Source organism: Hippoglossus hippoglossus, chromosome 15, assembly GCF_009819705.1.
Source record: "Hippoglossus hippoglossus isolate fHipHip1 chromosome 15, fHipHip1.pri, whole genome shotgun sequence".
Taxonomy (NCBI): Eukaryota; Metazoa; Chordata; class Actinopteri; order Pleuronectiformes; family Pleuronectidae; genus Hippoglossus; species Hippoglossus hippoglossus.
Window position 1 is genome coordinate 14871970 of NC_047165.1, and position 24013 is coordinate 14895982.

At 42.9% G+C, this 24013-nt stretch overlaps 1 protein-coding gene across 2 annotated transcripts; it reads right to left on the reverse strand.

The window, feature by feature from the left end:
• Positions 1-315: 315 nt before the first annotated feature.
• foxn2a (forkhead box N2a) lies at positions 316-19240 on the reverse strand. 2 transcript variants are annotated; one of them, XM_034608525.1, is made up of 6 exons: positions 19081-19240; positions 8540-9114; positions 6338-6462; positions 6059-6108; positions 5330-5398; positions 316-4037 (listed from the first exon to the last, which is right to left on the reverse strand). In XM_034608525.1, the coding sequence occupies exons 2-6, from the start codon at positions 9098-9100 to the stop codon at positions 3613-3615; spliced, it is 1230 nt and encodes a 409-aa protein (XP_034464416.1). In that variant the 5' UTR covers positions 9101-9114; positions 19081-19240; the 3' UTR covers positions 316-3612. The 2 variants fall into 2 exon arrangements, with proteins under 2 accessions (XP_034464416.1, XP_034464417.1); XM_034608526.1 differs by lacking the exon at positions 5330-5398.
• Between the last annotated feature and the right edge of the window lie 4773 nt (positions 19241-24013).

Here is a 24013-nt window from a genome sequence, read left to right on the forward strand (position 1 = left end):
TGCTGAGCACAGCTTGTGCAGTCAAAATGGCACTGAACTGCTGGACCTGGTGGGAAATATTTGCCAGCTGTAACACGGTTGTGTGAAAAGCGAGTGAGAAAGCAGCCACATGGAGAACTACTCCAAAGAATGGGCATTATTAAGTAGAATGTGGCCTTCACAGCAGGTGGCAATGTTGATCAAAAAATGTAGCAAGTGAAGGATAATAATGTGAAGTGATGGCATTCTTCTGCTGCGGAGGAGAGTTTGTCAAGTCTTATTTGCAGTGAAAGTTGATCTCGGGCTCAGACGAGAACATAAAGATGCTCACAATCATAACAAGAACAGGTTTTTATTAATATTTTGTAATACCATATATAATGCAATTGCATATCTTTGGCGAAAATAAATCTTATAAACATTTTATCAACAGAGGTTAGCATACAAAAACCAAAAAGGTGTGTCGGTCTAATAGACATGGCAGACAACTGACACAAACTGATACTGGGTTGGCAGCTTTTGTCAAATGCAACAACATGTTCCGTCAAAGAAACTGCAACAGAATTTAGAGAATCACATAATCGCTGCTGAGTGATGAGGCGACCAGAACGTTCAGGTAGTTCGTCCACAGGTCGACTCACTGACTCAGTCACTTTGAGACCAATTCAACATTTCTTTTTGCATTTGCAACAGAAAGAATTTGTGAGATTTTTTTACTCTCCATTATTTCTCTGCAAATGTGGGTCTGAACCTACACAGCAGCAGCAGCAGACTGACTTATGTCTGATCCAGTGATATTCAAAACATTTCAACATCCCATAACAATACCTGGAAGCTTGAGTCATGAGTGGCAGTATTTTTTTTTCTTTTCAAAGATTATTCTCTCGAGATGAGATCAACAGCTAATCTTCAATTTGTGACTACTGAGTCATAATATCTAAACATAAACCATACATGTGACGAATGTAAAAAATGATTAAATTAGTTTCAAAGAGCTTCTACAGTATGTGGGGAATGTGTCCATCTTCAAACCTTCAATCTTTAACCCCAGCTGTACATCAATTTTGGCAACAAATGCTTTCAGGATCAGTGTAAATTAACTGTCTTCTATCTCAGCTTAACAAAGAGCATAACAAAACATCAAGAAAACCTGGCAGTCATGGTTAAATTGAAAAAAATTAAAATAAAAATAAAATTAAACACCCGCTCTAAAGACAACAGACATTGGCATACTTAATCACTATAACATAGTGAAAGAAAAAAGTGTATTGCTGTAAAATAAACAAGGAAAACAAAATACTTATTAAGGAGTTCACAGAGGGAGAAAAATAAACGTGCCCAGTCATTCCTTTCGAATGACCGGCGCGTGATAGAGTATGCATTCAATAATCCCATAAATTAATGTCATAAATAAGGTAATGATTAATGAACAATAATTTGTTCTTCTTTTTCACAGCTAAACAAGACCAGTGTATGCAAGTATTACTTTTGAGAACCGAAGCTCAGTCTGGCGAGAGCAGTTCCCGCTCTGAAGTGACAAAAATAAACCAAGAGATTGGTTAAAGTCACTGCACTGACCAGAGTCCTCTCCCATTTCCTGTTAGGATGAGTCAGAAAACTAGGGCATTGTCGCTCTACAGCACATTTACATTGTGGCAGCGCTGCAGTAGGGGGAGTATAGCGACCATGGTCCGTCGCAGGTTTACATTAGTGGCACAAGAAAATGTTTGGCACCCACCTTGCATGCTATACTAACAGCCACCGTGACACAACGTGATCGATCACCGTGGGAAGAATTAATATAATTTCCAGTTTGCCAGCCTTTTGCAGTTCCATTCTACCTTGTATTTTGCGCTGCGGGTGTGCAGCCTTTTTAAAAAAGCTCTAATGATAATATTGGCCTTTTTGCACAAGTGGCTCGCAACTTCCCCTCAGTGAACTGCGTGCAATCAACTGACAATAAACACTCCATTTCACAGCTTGAGAGGAGAGCGTGCACTTCCTTATTTTGTTCTAGAAGGAAGAACGAAACACCAATGGCCGAGCCAGAACCGAGGGCACAACATCTGTCCTGCTAGCGACCGCAAATGTAAAGTTTACTTCTCTCTGGCCATGACGGTGTTGTCCCCCCTCTCATTCTTTGCAAAGCTTCTTGATGTTTCCTTGATCTGAACCAAAACACACACTTTCCCTCAAGTTATTAGTAACTTGGCCACAGGATCACCAGCAGAAACTTTGATAAAAGTAAAAAAAGTAAAATTAAATCAAAGAGAACACACAGAGGTATAATCAAACTGCAAACCCAAATAATGGAGCAAGAAGCTGTGGTCATTTACTGCCAGCACCGGCTGCTCACCATTAACCAGCTCCGCATTCAACAGGACCAGAAGCGACCAGAGAACCACACAGCCCGACACTTCTGCTATAGTGAGAGGATCTGTCATTACGGATTCATCGGAATAAAACGACCATTTTGGCAGAAAAAGAAAAAAATTGAAAACCTTTCCTGTCCTGACCGTCATCTCAGGTTTAGGCTGAAATCAACATGCACTATGATACACACGCACACACACACCCCTGTACACAAAAATAAAATAAAATTTAAAAAATAATAAAATCTATGGAGCATAACCTATGAACACACAGTGAACATCTGGGAAAAGCAGGTGTTCACTTTGCATAGGCCGTCCCCAAACATGTGAATATATGTTCTGCATCCGCGCAAGAAATGTGAAAAACACACAAACACATGATTGAAAGGATGGGCAGTGAATTTGTATAGCAGTGTAATGGCCGCACAAAACTGAGCAAAGTAGCATAGCTAACTTTGCAACTAAATTTGGCAGTGGCAGAGTAATACTATTTTCCACGTCTTGCTGATTCGGAAAAACAGCTGGAGCTCGTGTGTAATAAGTTTATCGCATAACAAGATCATAATACTACTCCATTCATTCTCATATTGGTAAAGTTTAACTAGCATACTTGACTCGGAAAAATGCCACCATGAAATAAAGTCAAAAGGTTAAGGTTGTGGATCAATTATTGCAATTCTCTTACAAGAGGATTCATAGAGCGAGGATTCCTTTCAAAACAGTGGCATCTTTTTTTTTTCTTTAGCACAAAAAAGGAGAAGGTGATAACAACAGGAGGTTAGATTTTTGTCTTGTTACAAACATGCACTCATTCGCTTCATAAATAGATTCACTTGGAAGAGGATACAGGTTTGAGGAGGAAGCATGCAACGCTTTGAGTTAAAAAACCTTCAGCTTGTCCCATTTGTCTTTCAGAGGGAAAAAAAATTCTTGAATCGCAGTCTCCCAGTCCAACAGAAGCAGGCGGGTCATTTTGGATAGGTATCAGGATGGTTCTCCACAGGCCAAACACCCACCCCCAGCAGTCACCCCGAGTTACAAAAGTCTCTATATGGCTTTGTTCTCCTGTGTGAGCGATACTATTGCCATTTGTTTATTTGGACAGGGATATTTCCAAACAAAAAAAAGGCTCAAAATGGCCAATGAACGATCAGATAAGGAGAAGGAGGCACACTGGGACACATGATCAGGGGTCAGAGGTTTGGGGTCACAGGGTCCGGAGTCTGATGGGGGCAAAAAAAAAAGAAAAGAAAAAAAATCTTCATTTCCTGTTAAGTTTTGTGCTCTTGACAGTACGTTTGGATCCCTCCATGCAGCTGCGTATACCAGCGAGGTGCAGCAAGGAGCCGGCCGCTTCCTTTAGCTCCTCGTCCAGCTCTGGCTTGACCTCGCGCCGCACCCTCTTGCTGATGGGCCATTTGATGGCAGGTGGACGGCGAGAAGTCTGGTGGACGCCCCTCTCGTCCCAGAGATCGGAGTCCTCGTCGCTGTGGAAGCCCTCGCTGCCGGCGCGGCGGGACTGCCTGCGGTCGCAGCCTCCTTCGTCAAGCGAGGAAAGGGACGAAGAGGAGGAGCGGGAAGAGCAGCGCTGCAAGGCAACGCTACTATAGTTATGGTCCTGCTTTGGATCACTGCTCACCAGAACAGAGTCTGGTCTGGAGAGGTCCAGTGGACCGTCAGAATTGCCTGAAGAAGCAGAAGATGGACAAAGACATAAATACACATTCAAATGCAAAAAGATATGATAAAAGCTCCAAATATTGCATCTTAAAGTCATATACTGCAAAGTTCATAGACTCTGGCTGGTAAACGTGTATCTGAAAATAAATTGTGAGAGAAAGTAAATCCTAATACAACTTTACAGTAAATTAACTTTTGTTTTATTTAGCTTTTCTCTGAAGAAGAAAATGCAGAAATTAGACACAGTGAACTACACAGCACAGCTTTCGCTTGCTTTGTTTACATGTATAAAGCAGAACTAAGACGAGTCTCGGCCCAAAAGGGAAAACCTTACTTTAAAAATATGTTGCTTGGAAATGCAGAAACAGAGATGCGGAAATTACAAACATTAGCATTACCCACTCTCATGAAATGATCCTATGGAGCTTTTGTAGTAAATGAATTAAGCACAGGGTAAATAAATTTCAATCTCAAGTGTAAGTAAAAACAGCAATGGCATAGGTTTATTTACAAAAAGACATGAAATTAATGATTTACCCTGTACTTTCACAACACTTTTTAAAACTGCCTTTAGCAGCTCTCATTAAAGTTTCTAAAACATTTTGAATCAATCATACAATAAAGGGACAGTTTGACAATCTTGGATATACTTATTCACTTTCTGGAGAGACTATTTAGGAGAGAATATTTGGAGCAGTAACTTCCTGTTGGGCACCTAATGACATCCCATATGATAGGTTACTTAAGCACATTTTACACTAGTCCTTCACTCCTGGGTCAAGGTTTTTAAAATCGGTTCTGACTCTGATCGCCAGTGATGGAAACATGACACCCAGGTGAATGTTTCTTCTTCCTCCTTTATTTAGATGCAGACGCCTCACTTTTTCTGTCCAATGTTATGATACAGATTGAATTTTGGGTTGTTAGCATGTAAATAGCCATGAGTGTTTGTGTACATATTGGAAACAATGAGCAACGGTGATTGTTTTCCTCATTGTCTCTAATCTTTGTGCTAAGCTAAGCTAACCAGCCGCTAACTCTAGCATTCCCCAAATGTTGAACTGTTCCTTTAATACCTCTGTCTACAGGATAAAATAATAGGTGCGAGTTATGTTCTTCAAACATTTCCTGTGTAAGACCCGACATTTTGATTATAAAGAACTGGTGATGTACACAAAACAAATTAAAGCACACAAATAAACAATATTTAAGCAATGACAGGGTGGTATGTCCGTGGTACAGAGAGACAAAGAGTTGGTGGAATAGGTGAAAGTATGGCTGCTTGTGGATTCTCTTACATGGGTCAACGTGGTGCCCGGGGGCAGAGTTTAAGAGCATCATGGCAGTGGCAGCATCAATGTCAGACTCTGGAAGAGGAGAGAACATGCATGATGGTCAGTCCTAAGGTGTGAGAGCATGGTGGCATGGTATCTTTACTAGGACCGGGAGGACTTGACTCTCAATCAATTGAAACTAGAGATATAGTGACCCAATCTGTGTTTACTGAATGGATATGCAGGAGATTCATGGAAACAAACCATAGGATAATTTCAAGCCACTGGTACTGAGAGTCATCTGATCTCTTCAGACCTGACAAAGTGTCTAAAAGCCTCATAGCTCGCTTCTGGGGCTCTAAATTATTAATGATTACAGTGAGACTGAGTGGCTCGACACTCAGCATCAGCAGAACCTCTGCCTGTCGTCAAGGTTACAAATCCAAGAGGCAGAGGGGGGAAACGAGGAGGCAGAGACATCGACTGGGAGCTCTCGACATTATGGTCTAACATGAGGCATCAATGACTGGAAAGCAACAAATCAAACCAAGAGTTGAGGGTAAAAGCACAGTGATGCTGAATGTTCTGGGACTGAAATGTGCAAACAAAGGCAACACACTCAAAATACTACACAAACAACAAGGTAAAAAAAACTGCACTGGATTGGAATCTCTGCAGATTCTTGCAAAGCAGGCAGCTTTTTATTGTACATACAGAAACTTAAAAAACATGATAACTTTGCTTCTGTCTCACCTTTGAATGAGCAGCCTTGTAGATAGAGATGGCGAGGGGGTGAGGAGGCACTGTGAAAGGTAAACACGAAACAAGTAGCCTCAGATTTTGAGTTTTAAAAAGGAGATTTTCTGATATCTAAAAGGATCTAATGTCAAATAGAGAGAGATGTAGACCTCCAGAATAAAATCTTAAAAAGTTAAGAAATGTTTAAATGCAAAGAAGGTAATATTACTTGACAGAGCTGATTTGCCAATATAAGTACATCATTCATCCACAGGGTGACGGATGAGGGTTTACCTGGGTGGGGAGGCGGGTGGTGTGCAGAAGGCATGTGCGGCAGGGAAGTGCTGCTTCTTAAGGGCTTGGATCAGGTTGGGGCGGTACTCGGGGTCAACACACCAGAGAGAACCTTTACCATTGGCCTGTGAGAAAGAGCAAAGACGGTCAAACTTCTACATCCCAAGTAAGAAGACTTGAGGCAAGTAACTGTGAGAGAACTTGTAATTTACAGAAGTTCTTCTATTGGAGAAGAAAAATCTTGATTCCTGATCATTACACAAATGTGCAATATGTAAATGTGAGAGAAATTATTCTCACAGGTCCTCTGACGATATTTAAACAAAATCCCTGTGGATTTGTCTTTTAAACATATACAAGCTATGTTTAAGGACAGTGTTTATAGAAGCATATCGCATTGAAAAGGCAGTTTTTTGATTATGTTGAATTTCGAGCTGCTTATATTCACATCTGCTGGCTTGAAAACTTTTTAACTACCCTTTTTAGTGCACTCTTATATTAGTCTTTTTCAACAATAACATATACAGGATATGCTTGAATTATATAATTATATATTTTTTTTAAAGATACATAAAACAATGTCACTCTTTGTGGCACTTTTCTATATTTAATCCATCAAGGTTTTATATTAAGAAGATTCTCAGTTGCCATGTATCAGCTGATACAAAATCAACATGGTGTTATGTCACATTTAATTTATGTGAAACGCAAATGGTAAAAAAATATCTGATGCATGGTAAAGGAATTCCTCAACAGCTTCGGCAGAAGGAGGAAATAATTGCTCCACAGCTCAGTGTGAGGAATGAATTTGTCTGTTGGTGATGTGTGTGCGTGTGGTAACTGTCACTTTATCTGATGGTGGCGTATTCTTGCCCAGTCTGGGAGGGAGGGAGCGAGGGAGGGGAATAACCTTGACTCAGATTACCAACCAGCCCTGATGCAGGAAGAAGGAAATGTCTCCATGGCAACGGAAACCACCAGCCAGTGTGTCATGTGAAACTGGTGCTGGTCTCTCAGCAGACGGAGGGCTCACACTGTGCACCTGCACGCTGAACGGCCTGCACTGCACCATGTTGCCACTCGCTTAGCGCTAACCGCCATCCCCTCCCACGGTGGGAAAATATCAGGTCTTAGCCAGGCACAGCCCTGGCACCACAGGCTCTACCCGTCACAAGTCTGAACTCATACCGAAGCTCAATATGGCTACCATCATGTCACTCCCTGGATGAGTTATAGTAACATGCAAATTAGGCTGCGTACATTGGCCTGACACAGGTAGTGCTCTTTGGGATGTTTGTTATCAATCAAATTAAGATTAACTGAGCATTAAATGTTTAATTTAAAAATAAAGATATTTTTTAAAAAGGTTTAACTTTGAGCTTATTCAAATCATGAATATTAACGTTGAACAGTAATACATACAAACTGAAAACGTGTTTTTTGGGTGCTTTTAAGTCAGTAATGTTTTCAAACAAGGGCTTTCTCCTGTTTATGTTTGTCACCACAGTTTTCAACACAAATGAAGCTGGAAAGCTAACTGGGAATTGCAACCATTGGGAAGCAAATTAACAATTTCACCACAAACACTTCACTCACATGCTTTTCATTTAACAGGAATGCTTGTGCAGGATATGCAGGATGTGTTTAAGCATTTGTCACAAACATGTGCATATGAGGAGGCCAACTTCTCTATTTTCTTCCTTTCTACATATGAACAAAAACAAATTCTGCCAGAATCTGGCTGACCAAGATTTTTCCTACAAACTCATATCTGCCGTTCTGGTCACGTTACTTCCCCCGGGTTTCAAACAATGGGATGCTTCTCTCCCTGGTTAAAAACAGTTGCACTACATTGTAGTGGTGCTTCGGGAGATAAAGTCCTATCTTGGTGTGCTGTGTTTGCATTTTCTCTGAAGGAGTATGTGCGACCTTGACTGGATTCCACCCTCATGCAGCAGAGTCAGAGGTTTCTGCAGCTGTGTTACAGACCTGGACACTGTCACATGAGCCACACTGCAGCTTCAAACTGCATCACACTGTTCAAACTGTATTTTGCTAAACAAAGCCTGTGGAGATTCTGATATATATATATAGATATGTACAGACACACATTTAACAGTTTCAAGAGGCAAACTTTAAATAGAGCATTTCTTAGGTTGAATATGTGAAAAGTGTATGTGAGTACACAGTTTGCTGACCTACCTTTCCCAAACTCCTCTCAACCTTGCGGAAGCATTTGTTCAGGGACAAGTTGTGACGAACTGAGTTCTTCCAGCCGGTGGGAGCATTGGAGAAATAGGGAAAGTGCTCAAGAATCCAGCCGTATATTTCTTTAACAGGCAAAGACTTGCTGGGCGACTGCTCAATGGCCATGTAGATGAGCAGAGAAAACGAGAAAGGGGGCTTAGACTTCAACGAGTCCCGCTCCCTGCCTCGGCCGTGCGACGAGGATGAAGAGGATGATGGGCCCTGGCCGGAGCCGTAATCTCCCTCTATGTCAAAAAGGGGGCTGCCACTGGGCTGAGCTTCGGGGCCCCCCAGGGCGAAGTTCTGAAGCAGGTTCTCGTGGAGCCAGTTGAGGTTGGTGAGCTCCTCATCCTCTGCGCCTCCAGTGCGATCCACGCTGGTCGCCAGCGGACTGGAGGCGCACTCCGCCTCAGGCAGCGTTCCCACGCCACAGACGCCTCTGAGCCCCGTCCGCTCCTCTTGCATACCCGGAATTTCCGTTTTCTTATCTGGTGACATCCCAATGATTGGACCCATTAAATCAAAGAGGTCTGGAGAGAAAGAGAGAAACAAATTGTTAATGTTCAACTTGATTTCATAATAAAGATTAAATGGATGTGGATGTGGCACATTGAAAGAATGTGCTCCTCCATGCATTGGCCTTGTTCCATTAAGCCCCATTTCCAATGGTCAAAAAACCCACCAACAACATATGGCTTTTGCCTGCAATGCAAAATTGCTCAGCATTCAAGCGACTGCAAGTAGACTGTATTTTGGTGAACGCCCTGATTTGGCAAGATAGCAAGGTGAGAGAGTGCCTGTACCTGTGCGCCTCTATTGCACTTCCTGACCCTCTCCTTTACTCCTGGTGAGGACAGAGAGGCTCTCAGCTGCCCCTCGCCGCCCCTCCTCAACACCAGCCAAGGAGCTTTGAGGAGGTACACTCAAGCAACTGAACCGACTGAAGGCTGCACTTCTCGACGCCCACCTCATTCTCTGACAGGACCCAGCTGCTCGTTATGTTTAAATGAGCATGAAACCATCCGGCAACTGCGGGAACAAGTGGAAGGCCTCCATCTTACAGAGTGGATGGCTCTTACACACTGATCTTCTGCAATCAGACAGGATCAAGTCTCAATTTGTCACATGCCAGATTAAGTAGTGTGAAGAGGCTACAGCCCCAGACTGTCGTTTAACAGCACTAGGAAATTCAATATTGCCAGGAGCCCCATGTCATTAAGTACCCTTATTAATAAGACGATTTTTGAATTAGTTCAGAAGAAGCATATCATCTTATACAACAACAGTAATCGTGTCGAAGTTTTAGTAAAACCCAATGTACAGAAAGAGATATGACCAGGTGTCATAGTCCATAGCTATCATAGAATATTGACACCTGTATTATTTAGGTTTTTTGCTATGGTCTTTCACAGAGGTTGGTGAGGGCAAGAGCACAAAGAGATCACTCGCTGACTCAGCTCACAACAAGCTTTATGTCCTGGGTGTCACCATGACAACCATGCAGTCCCTTCAATTAAGAGCAGAAATCCCACAAACAAGAGTCAACAGGAAAATAAGTAATACATGCTGGCTGGCGCTGCCACAGACGACCGCTGGGCACCCACCCTGTAACAAAGTCCTCCTACTGCACCCCTTGTGTGGACACCAGATGTCTCTGGTTCTGGGGTGGCCCTGGATGCTCTTGGATCCAGTCTGAGGAGGGAGTAAGGTTTGGAAGGCTGGAGAGGTAAAGGCGCACAGAGCTTGGTGGATAGGCATGTCTTTTCATTTCTGTGATAAGATAAGAACTGGGTCAAACGCAAGAGTGTTTGCACGGTGGGTGAGACAAGAGAGGGAGTGTAGACACACTTACACACATAAATCAGTTTGTCAAAGCCAGCCAGCGAGGAAAGGAGGAGGGGGGAAAGGAGCAGGCATTAGTGCATTTACAAAATGACCACTCAAGTCTAAATGAGGGCAGAAACATACAGCACACAAACAAGAGTGACTTAGAAATCTAGGGTCATGGCTTCTTCAGCTTTAAAAGCCAGACTTTATATCTTTTCTTATTAGCGCATTCACCTGACTGTCACGTTACCATCCCTGCAAATCAGAGCCCCAGTGAACGTAGATCGGATCCATTCCCATTGCAGACAAAAGCCAGATGTTAGTGGGTGTGGTTTTCTGACCAGTTTAAAAAGGGGCTTCAGATACATTTTGTCCTGAACTCTGCCCAAAAGTTTTAATAAGCACCACTGAAATTTCTTTGTGTACCACATGTACTTGAGCAAAATGAAAGTAAATGAAGCTCTGCATGAGGGACATGCAGAGCGAACATCGGAAGAGACATAACAATAGGGAAATCCTTTTTACACAAAAGGAGAGCAAGACAGAAACAGTGAAAGAGAGACCAAGAGACTGAGGAAGGCAAAGAGAAAGAGAGAGTGCCAGCTGAGAATCAGCTGGTAGCAAGGTAGGCTATGTAAGATAGCGTTAGTCTAGGATGAATCACGGCTCACAGCAAAGTAGAGCAATGAGTTATGTCAGGCAGCGAGAGAACTGCCCATTTGTGTTTAAAGAAATATCTCTGCTCAAGAGACCACAACAGAAAAAATATATTCCTTGACATGACAGGCTCCTACTCTGAATGAATTTACAAAGACAGTTTTAGACAAAATTTGTATTTAGCCTTCCAGGAAGCATTTCAGACTATATTCAGCTATGTGTGCTTTTGAGAATTAAATGTTTAGGTAGAGTTAGGGTCAGGTCTTTTAAAATAGCGGTTATATAAAGAATGATTCAGGGGGGAATCTCACAAAGATCTCAGGCTGGGTTCAAAATATAGTTAAATGGAAGATAATACAGCCGACTGACCAACCATGACGCCCTACTTTCTTTGAGTTTAAGTCAAGTCTACATCCCCGACTTGCCCAACACATGCTAAAGACAAATGTTTAGATCACAGTAAAGGCCTTGACTCCATAGCATCTTCCATTGCATCTTCCATTGATAACTATTATTATAATAACTGCCTGCGAATGTAAGCTTTGAGACTGGGAAACAGAAAGAAGTCACGGCCTGGGTTTAAGTGTTAGACAGCTGATTAACCTTAAAAGCACAAGAGAGCTTCACCTCAGTTCATCCACTGACCTCTCAGCTGGGCCCTTGGTGCCAGAGAGAGCACTTATTCTCTTTTGAGGAGTTCCTCCTGAAGACCGCCATTTGAATATCAACAGAGGCAGAGTGATCGAATGAAGAAAACTGACTCTCCTATCCGGCCAAACACAGAACATTTTTTACTATGACTGCAGCTGGTCAATTACCACTGCTGTTGCAATCATCGCAGTTATCATTGCTTTTATGAAAAGGCATCACAGAGAGGCGGCTGGCAACGCGATGAATGATGGGAAGCTAAAGTGTAAAAGAGTGGAGAGGGGAGAGGGAGCTAATAAGCCGGACTGGCCTGTTGACTGCAGCTCATCCTTGAAAATACACCAAAGCTGCAATGGTGCTGACCTGATGGCTCATCTGCAAGTTAAAGTAGCCCAGCGCACCGCCAGCCTCATCATATTCATGTGCAAACAGGCAGGCACTAACAGCAGGTGCCAAGGCACATTTCCCCCCCTTTCAAACTGCTCTTTTATCCTGTTAAGCACTTAGCCTATTGAAAAATACACAAAGACATATGGAGATAGCTTTTAAGTGGCAAATCAAGCCGTTGATGTGTCAAATATGTACAGGGGAATGTAAAGGAGATGATGGCGGCATCGAAATGAAGAGGCTCTGGTTGGAGATGTTTTCTGTGAGCCAATCTCAAGATCGGGACTCAGTTGCCACGGCAGCCGATGTTGTAAGGGAAGCAATTGTGCTCATGTCTGTGCATGAAGAGAGAGCTAATGTGGGGAGATCAATATAGGCGGAAAATGCTGAGGCCAGCAGTCTGCTGCTGTTCTCCACAAACCTGTCTGACAAAGAGCGGTGGGGGAAAGACAACAGCCAACCTGGATGTCTCTGCACTACAGACTGTGTGGCTTTAAGGCAAACTTTTAAAATGCTCGCTCCATGCACCGAAATACTTTATTATGCTCGGTAACCCATGATACACAAATCATGTTTATGTAAGAAAGAAAACAAGATTTTTAGAGATAATGGATGTATCTGCCTGTATTTACTCACACCACACCCTTTTTGCAAGAAATAAACCACTCGACACAAATCAGTTACACCTCTATAATAGATACACAAAGGTGTGTCGTACAGCCCCATGGCGAGGGCTGTTATTTGAAACCCTAACTGATATTTAGGTGACTACCCGGTCTGGCTGGAGCTCTGAAACTGTGAATGAGACAAAGGAGGGCTGAGTTAGAGTGGGAGAGAGAGAGAGACAGAGACAGAGAGAGACAGAGACAGAGACAGAGAGAGAGAGAGAGAGAGAGAGAGAGAGAGAGAGAGAGAGAGAGAGAGAGAGAGAGAGAGAGAGAGAGAGGCTGTTCCCGAGCAAGTCTTATTTTATGGGAGGGTCAACTTATTTCATAACAACATCCATTAAAAGTGAGGGCTAATCAGCAGGCCAGTGCTAAAGCAAGTCCAAATAATTCATTTTCGAATAAAAACTACTCAATGGATTAAAACGATCCACTCAGAGAAAGCTCACACAAAGCGTTACAATTGGCCCCCACACTCGCCTCATACAAAGGAGCAGTTGTTTTTGCTCTAGTCATGTTTCAGAAGTGCTCAGTATTCACCTCACAGCTAAAAAACAGAGGACCGGGAGGGAAGGAAACACCTCCTGCCTGTTGAGGAAGTTCATTTTCAGAAAACAAATTGAGACTTCACACAGACAGTTAGGCTTGTTCTGCACCAGGACAGTGGACTCGAGCAGACGGGCAGCATTTATTGAAGCAGCGGGGTCAACTTTGGCAATCTATGAATTCCACCATGATGTAGCTTATAGACTCCAGAGCTGATACAATCACTTAAAAGTAAAAAAATCACAAAGGAAAACTAAACAATGATAATGATGTTCATCTGAGACATTGATTTCACGCATGTTCTCAAGCTCAAACCCACAGTGCTGCACTTTGACTGTCAACAGAGATGAGGCCTTCCAAAGTACACGTCAGCCCCTAGCCAACACTGAAACCTTATCTCTTAGGTCATGTGGCTGGAAGTTGTGTGTGCAAACACTCACCACCAATCAACACGAGCAACGACCTTAAATACTTTCAAGCAACAAAAGCAACACTATTTGGCAGATCATTCTCTTTCTACCCGACATGAAGGTCCAAACTCTTTGTTATAAAAGAATGAAGGGAGATTTTATTTCTAGGTTTTATATATTTCTGGAGCTTAGTTGAAGTTTCAACATAAGCCCCCCCACAGGAATGTGCTCTGTAAGAGATTACCTTGCATGTAAATACTACAAGTGTTTGCGATTTAAATGTTGTGTACAAGAAACACAGAATGCCCCCGTGAGGCCCTGCAGGGAAATCAAGAAACAAAAACCTTAATTCCTGAATTATAGCAAACTCTGACAGAATCATTCATAGAGTTCAACATTCAATACAATGGGAGGAAAATGGCTCCTGCTAAAACAGCAGGCGGAAGCAGCTTGCTTTCAAAAAGTGACGATATTTACTGAAGCTCCTGAAGTGGCTAAATCAATACAAGTGCACACATGCTGTAAGTAGCAGTAATATAACATGTACACAGACAACAAGTCTTGAGCTCTACAATCTGCTTGTTACATTACAGCCTCGTTTATATCTTTCACTTCTATTCTACAGCAGCTTCTATAAATATTTACATTGTCGGGCTGCTTACAAAACTGTCAATAAAAAGCTGTTTATAGTAAAGTCAGCTATCATTATTAATCTGACTCTGTTTTAGGTATGGGTATTATTATTGTATGTTTTAATTACTGCATCACATAAACCCCAAGCTTCATTACCACTATTCTTCTATTTTAGCACCTCAGTTTTTTTGCAATATTTTTTCTACAAAAACCTTTCCTTTAATTTTAAACTGAATTACAGGAAGAGTTCCAATACGCCGTAATACAGAGAAATTGATTTCTGTTAACCAACATTAACTTTCATCATACAGGTGTCAGTCCACAGAGGATACCGCACATTAGGCAACTGCAAACAAGTTTTTTTTAAAGAATCAACACAACCTTTTGATGCCATACAAGGACACGGCCTCGGTTGTACCTTCTGCTCAAATTAAGTTTTAACTTCAAAATTAGTTAAATTTTCAAGCAAACTTTTTGGGCAGTAATTCAACATGGCGATCTAATGACTATGAATTTTTAAAATAACAAAGCTCTAGTTTAACAGAGCTGTGTGCTTATTCATGGATTGAGCTGTTTCCATTATAAAATTGGGCTCTGAATAAAAACAGCGTATGATGTGTTACTTTGATGTTTACATTTTGCTTTGGCCAGATGCCTAACCAGAGCTGCTCTACTGATGATATTGTTGGAGTTGGCGCTGGTTCCTAGATCCTGTCCCCATCCAGCCCCACACAGCCAAGAAGATCCTGATCATTTATTTGCACACAAATTGGTCAGCCCGCACTGTTGTTGTCATAGCGTCATCAATTAAATAAATCCTGTTAATTCAGCCAGGGGTGACAAGACAAAGAGCCATTGTGACACAGGACACAGCCGTGCTTCCGTCTTCCCTCCTCTCAATCAAGAAACCGCTCACATGACTGTTGCTCTCAATGAGGCGGGCCCTAATGAGCTGCGTCTGGAGTCCACCCCGTCCAAAACGAGACAGGCACAGGACAGTCAGGGGGTTAGAGAGGGGAGGAGGAGGGGGTGGGGCAATCAAGAAGTGGGAAACAATAACTGTCGAGGGAAAATCGCCACAACAGGAATTATACACTTTACCCATTTGTAAATATACACTCACACACAGGCAGCCTCAAAGAGGAAAAACTGAGGTAGAAACTCAAAACATTCACTGTGTATAACCTCTGCGACCAATCAGGAGAGGAAAAACTAAAGATGGAAACATTCACTCTAAGTATTTTTAGATTTGCAGAACCAAATTGCGACCTATCCTGTCTTTTTGCTGATGTCATGAGATTAACGGCAATAAGTTGAACCCAGTTTGTAAAATTTTGACAGCTGTTGAATCGAAAGCTTATGTGATAAAAATAGATGTAATTTAGCTGCACCCTGCATCTCCCAGGAGACGAGAAACATCACAAAAAGCTGACAAGTTGACCATATGATCATAACATGACAACTAAGTCACGGCCAGAAAAACTAAAGCAGGTTGCAGGGATGCAGCACATGCCTCAAAAGGCGTTTACATTTGCATCTGAAGTTCACAGCTACCACCTCTGCTTGATAAGCAGAATGTCACAGACCAGAGCCCGTGCACTCATGGGGACGTCCCTTTTTCAAACACACGGGCGTTGTGAGCCCAAGTGTGCAGCTTCTATCAGTCAAGCCAACAATAGCGCCTGAAGCAGTCACCTCCACAAGCCTGACAGGCCAACGTCAGCAGTCAACAGCTGGAGCTTAACTGATTTCAGATAGGTGTGATTGTTCTGTTAAACAACCTGGGTTCTCATTATAGGAGGTAGAAGTAAATCAGTGCATGGTTAATAAAAACATTATGTTAAGACTTTCTTTGGGTGATAATTCAAAAAATATATACAACACTGACACAAAAGTAGAAGAGCTCGTCTACTTTCACTTCGTTCACAACAATCTATCCACACACCGCAACAAAATGAAGGGACAACAATCACTTTGAGTAAGTAAATACAACGCCCCTGTTCTCACGGTCATCAAATTATTCAACCTCACCTACAATTTAAAATTTAAATCAAAGTCACCAATGACTTGGTAATTACGGGTTTTTCCAGATAACAGAAGGTTCAAAAGCTTTGAGCCAATCCATGAGACACCAGGTTTGTGTTGGGCAATCCCAAAGGTTTCTGCCACACACTCTCGTAATGACAGCCACTCATATACCTACAAAGAGTTGGATTTTAGAGGATGCAACCGATCCTATATTCTGGGTCAGAGTATAAAATTCGGTGATAACACTGATTGCATGGAAACCACCAAATTTTGAACTGCAGATTCTGTACCGCTCTCGCTTGAAAAGAGGATAAGGGGTTATACAAGCTGCAATCCAGCACCAAGCCATTTCCTTATTAAAATGTTTTATACCTTACATTCAGTATGTCGTGACAACTGGACAGGAAAATTGAGCTTGGATTATTGGATGTAAAATGTAGAAATGTACTTGATATAAATAACGTGCTGTGGTCTCTTTTGTCGTGTTGCTTTATTGTCATCATACGTCCTCTCGTTCTGTAATAAAGGAGCAACTTCTCAGAAAAGTGACACCAGCATGTTTGCCAAGTAGTAAAACTGAAGCGTGGCACTGAAGGGTTCCAAAGAAGCTCAAAATGTATTTGATACAACCGTGTTCAGCTGGTTGTAATGTATTTCAATTATGTGGAATATCAGGTATTTGCCTATCTGAGTATTACTCGGCTGGAAAAGGTTTTTTTCAAGGCAGAAGAAAAAGGTCTAGACTTTGAGCTAATCAAATTAAATGATGTTTACAAGCAGGACATTACCTCCGAGTTTACTATCAGGGTTATATGACAAAAGCAAATGATACTATGACGCATGGAAGCAATTGTAACGTCAACAAGTTGTAAATTTCAAGTTTCGGTTATCAAAAGTTATGGCTAAGCTCTCAAGAGTGTCATTTACCTTTTGTGATTAGTGAGCTGACCAATAAGAAAAGAACAGAATATATATATATATATATGTTAGAACATAATTGAAAAACCTGCTCCCCATTTTACATCTTACTGAGGTAGCAAAGAATCTCAAACGACAGAGTAAAGCTACCTGTGATACTAAGTATGTCTTAGAGGCCTATTCCAGCAATCCAAATAACCTTATGATGGCACACTAAACTTAACTGACAATATGTCAAATCCTTGAAGTTATTAAAGCCATTTCACGTCAGTAATAACCACATCACCGGGTTAAGACGAGTCTTATTTATAGAAGTGAATGTCAGTACAGCAGACACTCATCTATTCTGGGAGGCAAAAAGTACTTACCCGTCTGAGGCTTCTGTACATACCAACATGTACACAAGTGAATACATGTACATGCGAGGACCACAAACAACAGCCGAAGACAACAGATGGTTTGACCTACAATATGACCATGGCGATTTCGGGGCAATAAAATAATGGCAGGTTGACAACATCTGTTTCATTTTTTTGTGTGTCTTTTTTGTGTCCCTTAAGCCCCTGATGCCTTTGTCCTCTATTTACCAGCAGGGGCTTTAACAACTGTCAAGCGAGAAGAAAGAAAGGAAGGGATGTCAGTCTACATTAATGTCACAACCTCGGGAAAAAGAAATGTTCCCATCACTTTACCAAACAATGAATTTTAGATGAAGAGTATCCAGCCCGGTGAACACAGACAGGTAGCAGGTTAGAGAGACTACACGTGGAAAAGCATGGCATATGTGAAGATCTATTAAACCATAACAACATGTGAAGTGAATCCCACTGGATTAAAGAAGAGATGGGTTTCCCCCCCCCCCACTACTCTGTGACATTGTTTGTAGAGCTCTGTGTATCTGGGACAATCTTGTGATAATCCATTACATCATGTGCCCAGCTAGCCCGTGTAGCCTCCCAACCTCTGGTTATATATACGCCGTGGAAATATTCAACTATTTGTGCATAACAGCGGGGAGACGTGTGTCTTAACGGAACACAGGCCAAACGCTCCTTCGATAAACATGTGTAGCACAACTTGAGAGAGTGTTGCGAGACATTTCGCGAAACACGGGGGCCGAGCGAGAGGAGAACCGAAAGTGCTGTTAGCGGAGGAAAAACTAATGTGCGTTGGAGCTAATGCTACAGACACCGTGACGTTGGAACGCCACGGACTTTACGCTCACAGCCAGCCGCACACAATGAGGACTACAAAGTTTACACGTAACGCGAAGTGGAGCATTGCCCAACACTTCCCGACACGAGGGAGACATGTCCAACTACCCCCGCTTCGCCCCGTTTGTCACATTTCACTCAGCTTTCAAGAGAAGTAAGTTAGGCAGCCGTTGCGTTAGCTCGCCCCCAAGCACGAAGTAGCGTTAGCGGTCGTTAGGGGGGTCAGTGAATCTGCCGCTAGCGTTAGCATAACATTTTAACAAGCTGGAGGGGGGATACTACACCATTTTATTATTTGAACATATCCGACACTAAGCAGTATCACGTGCGGTTGATACCAGCCCTCCACTCTTTCAGCCTCGAGGAACACAGAGAAGTCACATCGGCTAGCTGGCCACATGCTGTCGCTTGATCTGCCATGCTGGCTGCTCCACGCAAAGTCACTTGGCCACATTTACTTTTAGCTTGTTCGAACCCCTCGAACCGTGCGCTGCCAGGGACCGCGTCCGCACAGGAAGTGGAAATGAATAACAGTAATAAAATCAAGGGGAATGAATACTCACAATCATGCACGGCGTGCCTCGGCGCGGTGTGTTTAAAAGACACGTCGGTGCGCAGTTTGTTCAGATGTCTGTCTCACACAATGTCAGAGATCAGACCAGCAGCTGCTTCCTCCATACACGCAGCGCGCAGATCACACACACTCACACGGCACGGCAACGCTACCAAACCCCCTGCCGTCGCCATGGCAACAGGCCCACTTCAGCCAATCAAAACCCCTCCCCTCCTATCTCCCCTGGCAACTGCCGCAGCGCCGGGGCGTCGCGAACGCGCACGCCGTCCCTGTTTTGCATCGTGCAACGTGCTTTCACTTGCTCCGCCAGCTGCTCGTAGCGCGGCGTTGTGGGGGTTTGACCGTGTTTTAAAGGGATTTATTGGGATGATCAGGCCCCGGAGGTGGAGGAATAGTGATGGGATCAACTGTACACGGATAAAAAGTGCGGGTGATGAAGCCGGACGGGTCCCAAACACACGCACTCCCGCGTTATTTGGGACTACACAAACACCTCGGGGCGGAGAGAGAGGATGTGTCGCCACACCCAGCCTCATGACGAGCGTGGCCCCTCCGCCGGGCCCCTCCCAGAGTAAATGATGATTCAAGGAGCCAACGTGACGTGTACACACGCAGGGTGACGATGCCTGAGCTTTTTGTACAAGCTTTTTAACCCTAACCCAAAATAAATAATAAAAGAGAAGAGAGAACGAAAAGCACAATTGTGTACTTTTTTTACCAGAGGACAAAACTCATTCTTTGTGCATGTGTTAAAATAGTTATTATTATTTACATGACATGTGTGGATGTGTGTTTTTTTAAAGCCAAAAGTGTCCTCCAGTTGTGTCGTTTGTGTGTGTGTCTGTGTGTCTGTGTGTGTCTCTTCCTGTCTATCTGGTGAGTGCAGCTTTACCAGCCAACTGACTTCACACCAAACTGCAACTTTCACATAGTGGTGATACCTCACTCATCCTCCGCCACTCCATTTCATAAGCGTACACACGAGTAGCTCTCTCCGTGGACTGATCTAATATCCTCTCTGTTTGCTTTTACTGTGTATAAACCCAAATACCTGCCACGCAGCAGTGCTGTAGTAAAGGTTGTTACACACCCTTGTTTTTCTTCTTCTTTCAACTGGACAAACAGGCTTTTGCAGTGGCGTAATGGGTGTTTTGTGTCGCAGTTAATGCCTGTCTGATACTGTGGAAGTATATCTGGAACTTAACTGTATTGTTATGTCATTTAATTCAGTTTCTTGTTAATCTTGTGTTAGAATTTTATGTTGTATGCCCACACAGAAAGCGAGGAATGACGTTGAATTATGTTACACAATAAAGAAGTGTGAGGAGTGAGTTACCAGCTCTATGTGAACCTTTATTTTCATTCATCCCTCCATTAATTCATTAATTCATGTTTTTTTTCTGGGCCCTTGCTCAGGTTGCCGTGGCATCGTTTTCTTGCACACATGAGCTATTCTTAGGGCCAGCGAGCAGCTTAGACTCTGTCCCATTTTTCCTTCCTGTAGCACTCCTTCCGAGGGATGACGAAGTTGCAAAGCTAGCACATGAGAGAGGAGAGCAAGATGCATTAATCACCAGGGAAACAGTTGATTGAAGATGCCTCGAAAAGACAGATCCATTAGACCTTGTGCCTGCAATGGTGCTAATCTGATTGTAAAACTGTTAGGCTAAAACAACATGCCCCACTGAGAGTTCATAGCACTATTGGAGCATTTCCTGGCCCATATAACACGCTGTCTGACCAAGGTGCTGATGAGGGGCTTCATTAGGATTAACCTGAAAGAGCAAAAACAAAAAGAGTCTTTGTGACAACTGTGTTAACTTGACAAAGGGTAAGAATAACTCAGTGCACATCTCACTTTGTATCAAAGGGAGTGAGGTGAAGGATAGCGGGATTACAGACTAAATAAGAGGAGTTCATGTGTGGCAGTAAAAGTGGTACTGATGGAGGGATGAACAATAAGGAAGCCGGCCTGTGATGGAGAGTAGTGGCCGAGCATGAATGAGGGTGCAGTGTCTCTCAGCAGACAGCCTATGGTGGCACGGCGGTCAGGAGGCCTGCTGCTTTAATGGTCCATAAATCTGCACGGACTGGCTGGTCTGATGCCGCCCCAGCGAGACCCTCTCATGTGGAAAATGAATCAGACCATTTTTACGGAGCACAAGTGTGGAAGCTCTCACCCTCCCCGTGCTGCCAGCGAGCCGATAAGAGCTGCCGCACACGCACACCACTCCATTTCAGCAGGTCTGGAGCTCATAAAAGTCTCTATTAGTGACAACCCTTGTTTGTATGCTGCTCTTCATTCAATCCGTCCTCTCGCCTTTGTTGTATTCTCTCCCTATTTTCTCTTCTGTCTCATTTCCCCCAGATTTGGTGTCTGGTGGCGTGGGAACACAAACACCGCCACTTTGGTGCACAGCCGGTAAAGAGGTGAAAACTGTAAAGATTGAATCACATTCCAGAAGAAACTAGCTGTTACAACAGGATTGCACTGCTACAGGTGTAATATAGCTTCTAAATCCTTTCTCCTTTTCTCTCTTTCTCTGTCACACATACACAACTGCACTGAATCATAAATCTTATGTCCCTTTGTGACATAAGGGCCTATGATGTTAGCCAAAATATTTACCAGTATGCACATTTTGGAAGACTTCAGGTATTGTTTTCTCCATAACAGGTGAGGATACCACAGAGTGTCCTATACAAAGTCACTGTCCTGCTCCTTTTACTGGATTTAGATGACGAATCAACTGCAGTTGTTCCGGGACAGAAGATCAGCCGACGAGCAGCGCCCTGAGCTAATTAGTTTGAACCTCCTTTGAAATGTGAAATGGAAGAACCATCTAGAGAATTGTAATCCAGATAAAAGCGTGCCATGATAACACAAATACACGCATGCACAGATATACATGCAGATACACATGCAGACGTCTGTCATAAGGAACTATAGCATTTAATTTGTCTTGATAAGTGTGGTAAGAGTGGTTACCGGTTAAACAGGTAGTATTTGCATTCTCCACAGGACGAGACTGCGCCTTGTCTGTGAAGCTGCTACCTGCTGTGTAAAAGACCAGGCCAGACTTTAATTGCCCCAGAAGGAGCAAACTGCTGTTTAAGGGGAGAGAATAAAATAAGCACCACCACAGCACTTATTTTTCTATGTTTTTTGTGTTTTTTTATTAAAAGCTCACAGGCTAAATTTACGTCTCTGCAGTGAAAACAGTGTCATGTGTAGGCCTGCATGCCCTCTAACTGTCAGCAGAGCAGCCAGGCGCGGTCAGCTTGTTTCAAATGCAACACTGTCTTTTGTTCTTCAGGTTTGTTTCCCCTGGAGCTTTTTCTCAGATTCCGCCCGCAGTTATCCTCCACTGAAGAGCATGTTTGCCTACAGGAGCCTTTGTTTGACAATCCTTTCTGCTAACCGGGTCTTATGAATTGTGTCAGCAGCGTGCCGATTGTCTGTTATCTGTCAGCTGATAAGTGTCTCTCTTTAATGCACATGGGCAATAAAATGTAAGAGAGGAATGATCGTTTCAACAGGCAGGCAAATATCCTGTAATTCTGTATTGATTCAGTCTATTTGTTCAGGTTATAGTGGACAAATGCCTTTTTAAACAGGCCCAAGTGTCAATCTGTTCCAGCGGAGGATTAAGATTATACCAGCATGAACTGTGGACAGTAAATTAAATTTTACTGAGGCTTAATGAAAAACAAGTCAACTGTTTAATGAGAGAGGATGTTTAACTAACTGCTTAGTATTTTCTTTGGTTGTCATTTGTCCTCTTCAGCGATCCGCACCCAGTAAACAACAAGGTAAACAACCACGTCGGCTACTTGTAATGAAGACAGGTCTCGTGCTAAGTAAAGTGGTTTTAATCACTTCAAAGGACCAAACCAGTGGTGCCCCCAAGCAAGATGTAACACTGGGCCCCAAAATATATTTACACAGTAAATACCAAAACTCCTCCTCTTGTCTGAGGCCACATCCAAAGTGCTTTTTCAAACTAAAACACACAGGTTTTAGCTCTGTATCAGTTTTAATCCCCATCTGTACAAACTAAAACGGGGCCAGCAGCATTTAAGTGACTCTAAAACTGGGTGGAACTGAGTGGACGCCCGGTGTATAGATAGCAGAGTTGATGCATTTTCAAACGAAACATAGTAGTAGGGATGTAGCCTGCGAGAGCCACTGTTGCTTTAAGCTTTAAGCCTCCATTACACCCCCAAACTCAATAAACACACACTATAAATGGGCCAGGGAGGAATGGATGACATACAGTGTACTTAAAGTAACTTATCATAAATGAATGATGTTGCATTGTTATAATATCTAAAAAGCTCTTAGTGTATGCAATGAGAGCAGTGTCCTAAACTTCACTGCAACAAGTAAAGGACTAACAATCAGCCCTGAACTTTGATCTTTTTTTATTTCATTGACTTCACTGCGGCTCTTTCACTCTATTGACCAATACCCACACTATCTCTTTGCACTTTTAAGCACACTAAAGCTGCATGACTCCCTTATAAAGACCTCCAAATGGCCCTGCCATACAATACACCACATGCAGGGGCAATTGAATTAACCCATTGATCTCTGGCTGTTCTATTGCCAAGCTAAATTTTGTTATTCGACCCTAATGACTGCTCCTCGCAGGCAAATGAACACTTGCAGTCAATTAACTGTGAGGCAGGAGGAGGATAAAGGAAAGACGTCCCACTATGACATGTACCGGCAGTTTAAAAGGCCCCACCAGCGACGTGGAGTCATGACGTCTAATAGGAACATTCACGATGGATTTACTGTAAACAACAACACAACCCAACACCAAAAGCTTTGTTCTTTGACACTCCCTTGTCTTTTCAGAGCATCTGGTCCTCCCCGCCTTGCCTTGGTCACAGACACACTTTATTTCACGGGACAA

Bases quoted from the DNA above. Each gene is read 5' to 3' on its own strand.
- foxn2a (XM_034608525.1), bottom strand. From the start codon at position 9,100: ATGGGTCCAATCATTGGGATGTCACCAGATAAGAAAACGGAAATTCCG. The intron at 6,463-8,539 runs GTAGGTCAGCAA...TCTTTCTCACAG, and splicing joins TTGAGAGGAGTTTGGGAAAG to GCCAATGGTAAAGGTTCTCT. The intron at 4,038-5,329 runs GTAAGAGAATCC...CTGCTTCTTCAG, and splicing joins CGGGCACCACGTTGACCCAT to GCAATTCTGACGGTCCACTG.